Genomic DNA, 13,841 nt, shown 5'->3' with positions numbered 1-13,841 from the left:
TACCCAATTTAGTGAAAAATTCTAAAGAGAATACGCAAAAGAAGATGATAGTAAATATATCTAGAAAACGGAAACAACAACGACAAAAGGATATCGACAAAAAATTTCCCATACACCAGAACAGCAAGTTGAGCCAGTTTGAGTAAAACTACCACGTATTTTCCCTAGTCGAACTAATTATCTGTCGGATCTTCAAAGAACTGAAAAAAGGGGTGCGAGAAACTAGCGACCATCACGGCACAATGTAACTGAAGGGGCCTTGATGTTGGGTGAATGAAATGAACCATCAGTCAATTCTTATATGGATAGTCCAGCCCTTCCTGCCTAGTCCGCCAACCTCTTTTCTCTAAAGCTTTCCGAAGTTTGAAGTGAGTGAATATATCCACCATCCACCATCAATAATCAATACCCCAAACTTCTCCAAATCAACAACCATACAGATCTCAGGAACTATCACTCAAGGAAATTGATCAAGAAATTCCACACTGTGAATGAGTCATATGTGCGGGGTCATAGACTGATATCCATCAACTCCTCCCCCTCTCATTCCCCTCAGTCAATCCTTCATCACAACCTCATATGAACCCCTCTCCCCCTCTATCCATTCTCTCCATAAGCAGATAATGGGGGGTACTACACGATATTATGGTGAGAATACTTCCTCTTTGTATGCAGCCCAAGCCACGAAATACACTATAGACAGCAAATACAAGTGAATGAACATCTCTCCCATTCTTCGCGCCAGATGGAATGGTAAAGTTTTCGGCCAAGAAGGCGATGGAGATTATATATTTATGAGATTATATTTTTTTATGGTGATAATGATATTAAAAATGACAATAACGACAAGAACCAAAACGCGTAATATCAACAAAAAACAACCATATAATAGAACAGAATAAAATACACATCACCAAACCAGTTCCGTTTCCCTCAACAACCCCCTATCCCATCAACCTCTTCCCCATCCCTAAAGGAAAACAGGAAAATAACAAAAACCAAACCCCCCATCAAAATACCCAAACCCCAAACCCCTCATCAAAGCGACCCCAAAACCCACAAAGTACATCACTTCCCAGAAAACAAACAGCATACTGAACATCCCACTGCAACGAGTGCAAGATCGCAGATTCTTCTGATGTCGAACTCTTCGGCCAAACTCTCATGTTTGTAGAGTTCTTATTCTGGGGGTTCGGGGGTTTATATATCCACCTGATCATTCACCGAACCAATCACCTATCAATCTACCCACTTACCCACCTACCCATATTGATCCATCCATTCATTTACACTACTAGTCTGCTCTTGTAAGCGACCTCCTAGTTCCTAGTCGTTGAAAGCTATTGTCCCCGTCCAAAAGTATTGTAAGTCTTACTTACTATTTTGGCATAAATTAACCTTATATCACTGAATCACATCGGTTTCACTGAATTCAACAATGTCCAATTTATATATAACTGCATCTTGAAAATTGGGTGAAATAAGATTATCTATGGAAAAAGACAAGGGGAGAATCGTTTTCTTTGGTTGATTAGGAACTAGGAGGTTGTTTGTAAGAGCTGACTATTAGGGAGCTTTCTAGGTATATTCAATGAGCGAACGAGATGGAGAATTATTCAAGGTGGTTTAGACAGACGAATGTTTATACGGTATATTACAAGGCAAGTGGAAAGTGAGTGAGGAAGGAGAAGTTGTGAATGGATTGGATATCTAGGTTTTAGTGTGTGGGTATGATGAGAAAAGTTGGGGTGGATGGATGGGGTGAGATGAGATGGGGATGCAGGGAAGTAGAAGAGTGAAGGTAGAGATTTGCAGATATCAGAGTTTTAGTAGGTTATGAATGTTTAGTAGATGTGTATACCTGGGTATAGATAGGTACGAATTAGAAATTGGATGTACACTATATCAGAAGTTATCTTACCCCCACATCTTCATTCGAGTATGAACATATAAAACTCTGATCATCAGTTATAATATCTTGAACCTGATTTGCTATGATAATAAAAGATGCTATAATGCTATTGGAAAAAGGACTCCGCATTTTACTCCCCGCCTATTGATCCGTTCCGATTTCCATCATACTTTCAGATGCCAATTTCTTTCCAAACGTTATTGCCCCCTCTCTCACACTTCACAGTCTTCTCCTAGATCCTCCCCCTATGTCATCCTCCTACAAACAAACAATCCCCACATCGAAAATCCCCTCTTCTCTTTTCAACTCCTCTTCCACCTCCCTCCCCACCACCCCATCAATTCCCAATATCATCAACGCCTCATTTTTGATTTCCTCTCCCTGCATTCCCTCACTCCCACTTCCACTCTTTCTCCCCTTCTTGTCCAAAGCCGCTACACTCATAAACCTCACATTAATCCCCGCTCTTCCCAGAATCCCTCCCACCACTCCAATCTTCCCAGGCTCATCATTATTCCTTAGCAAACACAACGTTCCCTCGGGAGCAAAACTCGTACTGAAGCGATCAAGTCTACTAATGAAAATTCCCTGATCACTTACATAACCACTAATTATCTGATGTCCGTTTCCATTGCCATTGCCATTGCCATCTCCCGCAATCCTACCCCCACCCTCAACCTTCAACGTCACCAAACTCGCATAAACTAAATACTTACTCTCACTAACATGCGTCTCACTAATCACGATTCCCCTTTCCTTCGCCAGCAAACTCGCATTCACAATATTCACATCTCTTCCTCCGCGTTCACTAATACTCCCCACCAATCCCTTTACCAACGCGGCGAAAAGCGGTCGCGTATTAGCTATTCCCGCAAGTTCTCCTTCATAAATCACTTCGAATTTTTTGCCTCCCACGCCCTTTCCACGATAATGTTGCGTATACAATCCTCCCATCTTCTCCATCAATTTGACAAACGGTTGGAGTTTTTTATATTCTTCAGGGAGAATAAGAGGTGCATTGACAGCAGATGTAGGGAGACCTCCACAAAGAATAGCACGAACTTGCGTACACACATCCACCGAAACCGATTCTTGAGCTTCGATTGTCGAGGCGCCGAGATGAGGAGTCGCGACGACTTTGGGATGTTGAGTGAGTTTTTGAGCGGGGGAGGAAGGAGTAGGAGGTTCGGATGTAAAGACGTCGAGACCTGCTCCTGCGATGATACCATCGTTAAGAGCATCAAGAAGAGCTTGTTCATTGTAGACTCCCCCTCTCGCTACATTGAGAACCTTTGCAGTTTTCTTCATCTTCGACAATTCCTCTTTCCCGATTAAATCCAATGTACTAGCAATAAGCGGGGTATGAATCGTCAAAAAATCCACCACCGGCAACAACTCTTCCAGATCTTTCACAAGAAGCACATCATTCGCCTCCGCAATCTGAGGACTAGCATACGGATCCAACGCCCAAACCTTCATTCCCAATCCCACCGCCATCCTCGCAACCTTCAATCCGACCTTTCCCAGTCCCACCACCCCCAAAATCTTCCCTCCAACTTCCGTCCCTACAAGTTTTCCTCTCTCCCACCCTCCATTCCTCAACGACCTATCCCCAGCCGGTACGTTTCTCGCGACCGCCATCAAGAGCGCAATCGTATGCTCAGCCGCTGCCGCAATATTTCCACTCGGAGAATTAACCACGATAATTCCATCTTTCGTCGCAGCTTCCACATCAATATTATCCACACCAACTCCTGCTCTCGCTACCACCTTGAGATTTTTCGCAGCAGCGAGAATATCAGCTGTAACTTTTGTTTCTGAGCGAATGATGAGTGCAGAGTAGTGAGGAATTATTTCTAGAAGGTCTGCAGGTGATAGGTTTTTAGGTTGATGGATTTCGAATGCATTACCTAGGAGAGCTAGTCCATCGACTGATACCTTTTCTGGAATGAGAATCTTGGGACGATTTGAGGATTCGGGAAGGGTATTGTCAAGACTTGGTAATGCTGATGGTGCCATTGTGAAGTGTGTTATGTTCTTTTTCGAGCTTAATTAAAGAACAACTTCAGAGCTTCTCGAAGATTGTGCGTGTAATGACTACCTGAGATATTGCACAGAAACTTTTGTTGAGTAATCGTAGAGAATTTGTACCTTGCACTTGGTACTCTTTTTTTGTTTGTTTAAAGTCAGTATGAAAGAGAATTGAGAAGTCAAGAAGTCAGCAAGAAGTAAGGAAGAAGTGAATTAAAAACATCAACAAGAATAGCCCACAGGAACAGGAAAGGGTGAACTTTTGTATACTAGGTAGCACCACCCCAAATGAAGATCAACTCCAATTCGTTCATGAAACTTTCTGAGATCTGACGAGATGGATGAGATGACACGGAACCCCCCACCCCGCAATTGAACCCCGCATTACACTAATGTACGTTATGCGGAATGTCGATGAGAACCCAACCATCCAAGGAACCTTACCTTGTCCATTTAAATTCTAATCATTATTGATAAAAAGAAGATGTCACAGAAGTAAAAGAAGTCACATGAAACGATAGAATTTGTGCTTATTCGGTCTCTGTGGTTGATAATGTATGATAGCTTCAATTTGCTACAATGCACTATGCAAGCTCTACTTGGGAGAAAAAAGAGGCCAAAATTGATCACCCTAATAAATTCTATGACAAAATTACAGAATTTAATAGCTTCAACTTCCCATGATGCACGATACAAGTACCTAGGTATTGATATGCCCCCAATCCTGTAATCTACTCGGGTATCCCACTCAAAACTTTACCAATTAGCTCTCTCCTTCAGTTTCTCATTTTGAATAACCTCAATCCAATAATTGTCAGGATCAAGAACGAATGCCACGTGTTTCATACGACCGTCAGTCAATCTCTTCTTCCAATTAACGCCCATCTTCTCAAACCTCTCGCATGCTGCATCTAAATTATCCACTGACACGCCTATCGTAAGATTAGTCTAGCCCATATGCGAAGAAGAAATCATTGTATGACTTACAGATGTGACCAAAGCCTTGTGGCTCATCATTACCGTTGTGATATTTGAAGTTTTCTTCTTTCTCTGTACCGTAATTCCAGGTCAATTCCAACAAACCTTCACGATTGGATGTGGCTGATGATGTAGGAAGACCCTGTTCTCCAGGATACCCAAGGAAATAGAGATTGAAGTTAGCACCTGGGTTTTCAGCTGTTCGCATGAGTGACATTCCCATGATTTCTTGGTAGAACTTCAACGACTTTTCTTTATCCTTGACACGAATCATAGTGTGGTTCTACAATTTTGTTAGTTACCTAGATATCATTTTGTAGAGGAAAGAAGAGATTACCATTCGATATGTCTCGGTATCAGTAGTTTTGATGCTCTCAGTCTCTTCAATAGGTTTTTGTCCAACGATCTCAACCCAATAATTATCTGGATCCAGTGCAAACGCAATATGCTTCATACGTCCATCGGATAATTTCTTTTGAAATTTATATCCGGCATCTTCGATTCGCTGACAAGCCGCTTGAAGATTGTCGACAGATATGCAGGTATGCCCAAAACCTTTGTGGGGTTCGGTGTTTCCATTTGAGATTTTATAATCGGCATCGTTCTCAGTTCCATAGTTGTGCGTCAATTCGATTAATCCTTCGCGATCGCTGAAATGGTTTCCGTGTGAGAGAGCTTTGGGGGAATCGTAACCCATAAAATAAAGGTCGAATTTAGCTTCAGGTTGTTCAATCTTGCGAATCATTTTCATGCCCAAGTGTTCGTAGAATTTGACTGGATAAGTTGTTAGATATTACCGCTAGTGAGTGCATATGTTGAGGGCATATATTTGAGGTACAAACTTACCAGATTCCTTTGGATCTTTGACTCGAATCCTTTTGGCGGATTAGTATCATCCAATCAAAAAAGATGTTTATGTATTTTTGGGTTCGTACATCGAGTGATTAAACTTATAGGTGTTTGTATTGGTAGCCATTGTTGCGTATGATCTACTTGCTGTAAAGGTGGTTGAGTATTAGCAAACTGTACAAGGTAGGATTGATAGGAGTGATGTGATAGAGCTGATTGATATTTCCTCGATATAGCTATGGAGAACGTACCTGAATCTACAATACTTTGTTGTAAATAACTTGGTTTGATGAGTCTGCTTAAATTGCGAAAAGTGTACATAGAATGGAATGCGAAAATAGTTGACGTTGTTGTGAATGGATAGCAACAAGTTATATTGATGAGGGGTACAAAAATACTTTGACAATAATGATGTTCCACCAGTTCCCACGCCCCTCTTTTCGGCTAGTCTAGGTCATTATGACGTGGGGAGGATTGTGAAAGGTCCAATATAATATTTCTAAGCAAATGAGATCTTGTCCGATGAAAAGCTATGTAGAGAGTATTTCGGTACCGAGTACTTTGTATATCAGAGTGAATAGGATATCTTTTGCATGAGTTGAAATAGTCGTATCAAACGATTACCTACACACACTCAAGTATGTATACCTCCAGTGTGTATATCTCCAGTATGTATATCTCCAGTATGTATATCTCCAGCATGTATACCTACCTAGGTAGATGATGAGCGTCTCATACGCTTACTCAAACCTACGCAAAGATATTCCGGTCCATACCGTCACCCAAGCCTCGAGCTCATATAAAAGTTATCCCCTCCTTCAACCCTATTAATAAAAGAGCAATTCTTCGAAAAAGTTAATGAGGTCGCTAAGCTCTCCAACTATAAACTCCACGATCTCTTTGAAAGCATACATCCATGAAAAATAAAATGCCAATGGAAAAATGAGATAATGTAAGGAAGGGGTTTCGGGTGTATAACTTTCCATCCAATTTTCAAGAATCGTCATATTTGCCAATGTCGATGTCGATGATGTCTGTCTGTGCTTGTGGTAATTACCGTCGGAATTGATACTGTCGAGAGTTTGTGAACTATTTATGGATCTTGTGAAGAAGGGAAGATTATTAAATACTAAGATAACTAATGTTATATATTGAAAGCTTCATATATTAAAGATCTCAGTAGAATAATTGAAAACCTGAGTAGAGAAAAGTACTTGGATATTTATAGTAGACAGAGAAATCATCGATTATCGATTTGTGGATGCTAAACGTGACGGACATATTTTAGTACTATCTAGTAGACTGTTTAGTATGTATGCCTCACAATATTAAGTGCATAGTAATATGTCTATTCAACTCTTCATACAACCTCTACAAGTGAAAATCTATGGCCAATTTGATCCTCATGACGTATATACTCGAGCGCAGCGAGCTATGGGGGTTTGGGGGCTTGTCCCCATAATCAAACCGATTAATGAATGGAAATGACGCTCCGCTGGCCCTCCGGGGGCCACTGCCGTGGAGGCAGATTAGCTTCTTCAAATGTGTAGATATTCTCTATTGTTTGATATTATTCTTATTAGATCGTTTCATATAGATATGTATAAGATGTGCTTCCGAAAGTATGAGATCAAATGTCTGTCCATAGAATCCATGGTGCTAAACTTGGTTCTGACATTTTTATATGAGTCTATATTTAATTACAAATAAGTTTCAGGATTCACAAACTCCAACTTTTTTCTGTGAAAAGAATCAGTTCATCACCCTCTTATTACCACGAATATGAATTCGACGTTGTAACCATGAAATCTCTCCAGTCATTTCTGGTTACACCCTTTACCCTTCATGGTCTAAACTTTACCGAGATCATCCTCGAAATAATTTTTAAGCTACAGCTATAAACTACTCAGACCTTCCCCGCCCATGCCGAGCCATTGAACAACCTCTTATCAGCTTGGAATTGCAATTCACTTCTTTTTATCATTATTATCCTATTGTTGCTCAATCAATTACTTTCACTGTAGCTGATTCATAATATTGTATGTATTCTCCTTAGTTGTTCCAATTGATATTTTCAATCTCTACAAAGACAATCAATCTTATACGAGAAATCTTTACTAATGATATCTCATTCAACAGAACAAGATATAACCAGATCAAATCAAATAATAACCATGACGTCCCATCCACCACAAAGTCAAACCATGCTCCTGAGCAAAAGAATGTCCACCTTCCTACAGAACAACATATCGCCACATCTCCATACACTAATGCTGCTGACACCCACCGGCAAGCTTCTCAGTACCTCTTCCAGTTCTCCGGCCTCGGTACTGCGTCATCAAGGTACTCTCGCCCTCTCACTCTGGACACTCTACTCACCTTTCCCGGCGCAAACCGTATCGGATGCGCTCCCTCCCAATGGCGAAGCGTCCAATGGTCGCACTCCCAAATCTCGAGAAACGAAGAGTATACTGATACAAATGGAATTGGGCATCATGGTGATACGACTATTAGCTTGTGGATTATTATTTGTCGCGATCGGACCAGCACCCGGAGTATCAGGAACCACCACACCGCAGATTCAAAGGGAAGGGATGATTTCGATATCGCAACCAGCGTCACCAGAAGGAGGCCACGAGAGGGAAGTTATCAGGAGTGGAGAAGGGAGCGAGACGGCGAGTTTGAGGAGTGCGAGAGGAGGTGGAGTGGGGATCAGCAGTATGAGAAGACAGGCAGAGGAATTGGGAAAATGGTTAGAGGGTGCATTGGATGGCTTGGTGTTGAGCACCGCGGAACGATAAATCCAGCGCGATTGACGGATGTGGGTGTGGGATAGGGGAGAGGCCACTCAATCGAATTCCGACCACTTTGCGACAATTTACCATCGCGTCGCAAGACGATCATGGAAAAATCGTTACAGTCATCGATCGATGTTATTCGACGGAGCAAAAATAAATATCAAACAATAATTGGGTTGGGTATAATGGAATAAATGGACACTGTGCATAAAATGGGAATCAGGACATCAGCACTTGGATTGTACGGATTATTCATCAAAGGATTGGTGTAAGGGGATTGGAGTTTTGATACCACAACATTCGATTCTGGTATACTTTTTTTTCAATATATATCGACTGTCAAACATATAATTAATCTTGTATCATATTCAATAGTGTTTCTTGCTGATGCGATTTCGCTTGTAGGAGCTCACGGCTCGTTCCGCTGAATCGTGGTATACTGATATTGATGATTGATCTTTCTTAATTGAATAAAAAATCACCATTACGTTATTTCGCAAGGTATTAAAATATCAGTCACAGATCTAGTCCTCTCAAATCTACACCCCAGTCCGCACAATCCAAATCCAAAATCATTAGTTTGATTTTAGATATCCTTCAAAAAATACCCTTCACCGTGGTCATCATTCTTCTCCCCAATCCCCCGCAATTCCTCACACTCATTTCCAGTTACATCCCATACCATACCACACCACACCATTAAAACCCCCAAACGCCAAGATAAATCTTTGTCCCAATTCCATCCGGTTCCACCCATCATCTCTCCGCGTGTCAGAAATGCGTCTTTGTTGCTATGTGCCACTAGTGTTGGTTTTGCTAGCTGTAGGGATTTGGGTACAAAGAATGGATGAAAGAGGGTGATTTGATAGGGGGGGGGGTTGAAAGAGTGGTGCTGGGATGGATGGGAATGTGTACACTACTGATCGCTGCGTGTATGTGGGTGGTGCTTTGATTGAAAGGAAGATGTTGGGTAGAGTATAGCAAGCAGTATTCTGTTATTTCATGAATATTTTTCTAAGGGATACGAAATATGTCGTTTGATCTTTGGAGTTGATGGTATATTGTTCTTTGCTATATATTTTACACTTTCTATTCTATCTTATCCCATTCAACCCACTACCCACACCCAAACACTCCAACCCACTCAAGAAACAAAAATGACCTCACAAACCCCTAACCCCTTCATCATAAAATCCCCCTTTCCCTCCCCCTCCAAACCCATACCCTCAACTTCAACCCCCCTCCCCCTCTCCCAAGGCCTCCTCCTCTCCTCCTCCTCCGACCCCCTCGTCCCACTCGAACTGCGTCTCGTGTCCCTCCTCTCCTACCCCTGCACCGCGATCGTAAACCCGATTTCTCAATCCCCGTCTACGTATTCGCTTATGCGCGCGAAGGGTTCGATGGCTGGGGTTGCGGATTCTGGGCTTGTGGATTTGCCTTCCAGGATGGGTATGGGGATGGGGATAAATACCGCAACACCGCAGATAAGTCTTCCAGGTCTGATTGATAAAACCGCCGGAGAGGAATTAGCAAAGTGGAGAGAACAGAATTGGAAGGAAGGATTGTATGCTGGGGCGTGTGGAGTAAGTGGAAGTTTTGGGTTGGGTGATGCTGCGGCAGTGAAGATTGATGAAGGGAAAAGATATGGGAAAGGGGAAATGAGGGAGGGAAATGAGAGACCGAAATTTATTATTCATACTCATGCGCCGGATTTTGCGGATAAGGCGTATAGTACGCCGTTGGTGAAACAATTGTTGGTTAATTGTTATCGGGGGGCGCTGGTGGAGGCGATGGGGATTGCGGAGAGGGAGGAGGAGAAGGAAGGTGTTTCAAACAATCAAGTAGAAAGAATGCATGGGAATCTAGTATCCTCCACGAGTGCAGCAGAAGATAAGATTATGGCGGATACAGAGCCAGGTACTGATGAGGATATGTCAGTAGAGGGGGAGAATATGCCGGAGATATCAAGGAAAATAGGAATAAGAGGTTTTGGTACAGTTAATATGGCGGGAAGTATGAGTAGTCCAGCGAGTCTAGCGAGTCCGAGGGATGTGAGTTTAGACACGTTTGGTGTTTCGCCTATTCCGTCTCCATCTATTCCAGCAAACACATCTTACTCGCCCATTACATCAATTCCGTCCATACACCTCCCATCATCCACATCCGTTCCTTCACTTTCTCACGGCCCTTCGAAGTATCATATCCCACAAACCTCCCCAAAGCCAACAGGTATAACTATCGCCTTTCCCGCCATCTCCACAGGCCACAAATCTTTCCCCCATCGTCTCGCTGCTCGTATTGCTGTCGGCACTGTGAGGGATTTCTTACGTCATCCTATTTTCGGCGCTATACGACGGAAAAGGATTCGGAAGGTTGTATTTTGTGTGTGGCCTGTTGATAGTCCGAATAAAAAAGCGTTGCAAGTAGCATTTGGACTTAATTTTCCACCGCCGCTACCACAGAGTGCACCGTTGAGTCCGGTAAGTAATCAGCTTTCTACGCCGCCGTTTTCACCGAGTGTGAAGGGGAAGAGGGGTTTTGAATTTAAGTTGGGGTTCGCGTTGCGGGATTTTGAGGAACAAGAGAGTGGAGTGCCGAGAATTGTGGTTACGCCGCCGGTTACGCCTATGGTGGGGTCAGGTTTGAGTTTGAGTTTGGGTTCTGGGGAGACAGATAATGATTCGTCTGGTGTGGGAAATTTGGAAGGGGAGAAATTGAGTAGGGGACATGGGGATCTGGGAGTTGAGGGGAATGGGGATGTTGAGGAAATGGAAATGGAAATGGATGTCAATGTGGAAGTGGAAGCGAACAACAAGGAAGATAAGGAGAAGGAGAAGGACTTGAAAGAGAAGACAGAGGCAGAGACGGAGCAGGGCGACGATATTGATATTTGTGAGAATTCGACAGCGGGAACCGGACAGGAAGATGCGGAAGTAGGAGAGGAAGAAGAACTGAGAGAGAAGGTGAGACTACTCAAGGCAGAATTGGAGGAAAAACTGAGAGCAAAAATAAGACGACTCAAAGCAGAAGTGGAGGAGGAAGAACTGGAAGAGGAAATAAGACGACTCGAAGCAGATATGGAGAAGAGGTATAAACGTGGGGACAGTAGTGGAAGAGATAGGAGAGGGAGAAAAGAAACATACAGATAGAGAAAAAAGCAACAAGGGTTGAGATTGGCTGCTGCGATGAGAGCGAGGAGAGAGAGGGAGAGGGAAAGAGGGGGGAAGAAAGGATATTTGAGTTCGGGTGAGAGATTGAGGGTTGGAGAGAAAGGAGCAAATCCAATGAAAGTACCTAACGATGGTATTCGGAGACGTGAACTAAGAAACCACACCGGCTCATCCGAAAGCAAATTAAACATCGGAGAGGGACGAGCGGGAGGAAGGATATCTAAGGATCAAAAATCACGGGAAAATACAAAAGTTGGTGGATATGTCCGTCGTCATGGAGGAAGCGAAACCAGAAACAAGCAAGAGAGAAGATATCCGGAACGGGCTCGTGCAGGAGATATAAACGTGGTTACAAAAAGAGGAAGGCCAAGTGCATTAGAGGGACGACGACCAGGAAGCTCTGATACTGAACAACATGGGGGGAGGATATCGAGAAGAAGGGGGAGATAGCGATGGGAGATTGGTTGGGGATTTTTGATGATTGGTTTAAATGAATAAGGTGAAGAATATAGTCTGAAGGGGGAAAATGTATAATTGTACAAATACATTCTTGATATGATCGGGTACAATAGAAGGCTAAAAGAAACGAACCCCCCCGATCTATAAGCTTGTGATTCGAGGGGCATAAAATGTACTCGTATCTTTTGAACTTATATAAATAATAAATCATACAATTGAACAAAAGTCCACTTTTTGGTTGTTCAGATGATGGAAGATGAAAGATATTCAAAACTTGTAGAGAATAAATCATTCATCATGTTGGGTACCAAAGTCGAATTCAATCACGAGACTCACACGTGCTGGATTAGTCAAGTTGCCATATTAGGTAAGGGCTTTGGGGGGTGGGGGTGGGGTTTACTGAACGAGAAAGCGGGACATCGAAGATATACTCTCTCGTCGATGTTCAATATCAAATCAGACAATCGATATGAATATTCGATATCTTTTTGACCTGGAGTTACTTGCATTACATGCTATTGAAAGCTGAGTGCCTTCAATGTGTAATTCTATTTGAATATCTGATGTCGGGTTTCCGATCACAAGGCTACCAATAAGCTATCTCCGCGAAATTATTCCACATATCCTGTTTTCTACCGATCAATTCCCTAAGAAAGAAGCTTCCGAGATGGAAGAATAGCGCGCATCTTCAGGCCGGTGGATGACGCTCCATAAGCGCCACAGAGAGCCAGAGAGTGGAATTGTCGTCTACTGACTGATAACTATATGTTGCATTACCCCTCATTTTTGGGCACAAGACTTCCATGCAAGAAGTATGCTTCATTTTCAACTAGCTGAGACAAGGAGCTTGATATAGCCATGGACTCGAGGCGACAGGAATATTCTGGACGTGACGGAATCACTGCTAGTACAGAGAATGATTTATTGTGCGAGACATGTGCACAGAGTCTGAAATCAGACGACGCCTTTCCTGGGAGTACTCTTTCTACGAGTCCAGAGGATGGTAAAGCTAGACTTCATTCTCTGACTAAGAAATATCAAAGTTATATCGTGGGCAGTGCTCAAAGTGAGCCTCGTTCTGTTACTCTACCACTTTTACCAGAGCTGTCAGATGATTGGTACAAGAGCTATAAAACAACGCGGGCGCTAGTACGCATATAATACTTCCAAAAGCGTTGGTTGAACCTTACTCGAGGCTTTTTTTGGGGCTTTTGCTGAAGCTCTCGCACTGGACCTCCCTAAGTGTATCAAACGAATTCGACATTTCATTGTCGGTGTTTAAACGAGACAACGGGAAAGCCGAGATAACAACTGGTAGAATAACTAGCTTGAAAGCATGTGTGTCCACAGGCAGTCTCCCAGAGCCATATGAAGCTGAGTTCTAACGCCTCGACCGATTTGGAATATAGAAAAATTCTACCAGCCATTTGCTCCGCTAACGGAAAATACCACATTTCACACATGGCTCTTTTCCTTAGCCCCCACTAACAAGTTATCTAATAAATTTCATCCCATATGTTTCATACTAGGTGATCAAAAAAATAACAGTCAGCTCAATTAGCACAGCCACCATTTCATTTGCCAAGAATCGTTTCATTTTCGATGACACCCACATTTTCAATCAAGCGAGAACGGATGATTGGC

The 13,841-nt window shown here is 42.7% G+C and overlaps 6 protein-coding genes across 6 annotated transcripts; 4 read left to right on the top strand and 2 right to left on the bottom strand.

Annotated features, from left to right (window-relative positions):
- Positions 1 to 2,170: 2,170 nt before the first annotated feature.
- On the bottom strand, positions 2,171 to 3,931 carry EAE97_006729 (uncharacterized protein; the record flags this gene model as incomplete). Its single annotated transcript, XM_038877242.1, has 1 exon — positions 2,171 to 3,931. One exon carries the CDS (start codon positions 3,929 to 3,931, stop codon positions 2,171 to 2,173), a length of 1,761 nt encoding a protein of 586 aa, XP_038732174.1.
- Positions 3,932 to 4,487: 556 nt separating this feature from the next.
- Positions 4,488 to 6,091, bottom strand: EAE97_006728 (uncharacterized protein; the record flags this gene model as incomplete). The annotated part of the gene is made up of 6 exons (XM_038877241.1): positions 4,488 to 4,875; positions 4,931 to 5,204; positions 5,259 to 5,695; positions 5,768 to 5,796; positions 5,857 to 5,917; positions 6,022 to 6,091. 6 exons carry the CDS (start codon positions 6,089 to 6,091, stop codon positions 4,700 to 4,702), a joined length of 1,047 nt encoding a protein of 348 aa, XP_038732173.1. The 3' UTR covers positions 4,488 to 4,699.
- A 1,853-nt stretch (positions 6,092 to 7,944) lies between these two features.
- Positions 7,945 to 8,571, top strand: EAE97_006727 (uncharacterized protein; the record flags this gene model as incomplete). The annotated part of the gene is made up of 1 exon (XM_038877240.1): positions 7,945 to 8,571. One exon carries the CDS (start codon positions 7,945 to 7,947, stop codon positions 8,569 to 8,571), a length of 627 nt encoding a protein of 208 aa, XP_038732172.1.
- A 1,154-nt stretch (positions 8,572 to 9,725) lies between these two features.
- EAE97_006726 (uncharacterized protein) lies at positions 9,726 to 11,717 on the top strand (the record flags this gene model as incomplete). Its single annotated transcript, XM_038877239.1, has 1 exon — positions 9,726 to 11,717. The coding sequence occupies one exon, from the start codon at positions 9,726 to 9,728 to the stop codon at positions 11,715 to 11,717; it is 1,992 nt and encodes a 663-aa protein (XP_038732171.1).
- Positions 11,718 to 11,753: 36 nt separating this feature from the next.
- EAE97_006725 (uncharacterized protein) lies at positions 11,754 to 12,188 on the top strand (the record flags this gene model as incomplete). The annotated part of the gene is made up of 1 exon (XM_038877238.1): positions 11,754 to 12,188. The coding sequence occupies one exon, from the start codon at positions 11,754 to 11,756 to the stop codon at positions 12,186 to 12,188; it is 435 nt and encodes a 144-aa protein (XP_038732170.1).
- Positions 12,189 to 13,055: 867 nt separating this feature from the next.
- Positions 13,056 to 13,358, top strand: EAE97_006724 (uncharacterized protein; the record flags this gene model as incomplete). The annotated part of the gene is made up of 1 exon (XM_038877237.1): positions 13,056 to 13,358. The coding sequence occupies one exon, from the start codon at positions 13,056 to 13,058 to the stop codon at positions 13,356 to 13,358; it is 303 nt and encodes a 100-aa protein (XP_038732169.1).
- Positions 13,359 to 13,841: the final 483 nt, after the last annotated feature.

The sequence above is a fragment of the Botrytis byssoidea genome (genome assembly GCF_014898295.1).
Source record: "Botrytis byssoidea strain MUCL 94 chromosome Unknown BBYS_012, whole genome shotgun sequence".
Classification (NCBI taxonomy): Eukaryota; Fungi; Ascomycota; class Leotiomycetes; order Helotiales; family Sclerotiniaceae; genus Botrytis; species Botrytis byssoidea.
Note: the sequence above shows the minus strand (reverse complement) of the source record. Positions and strands in the feature narration are given on the sequence as shown.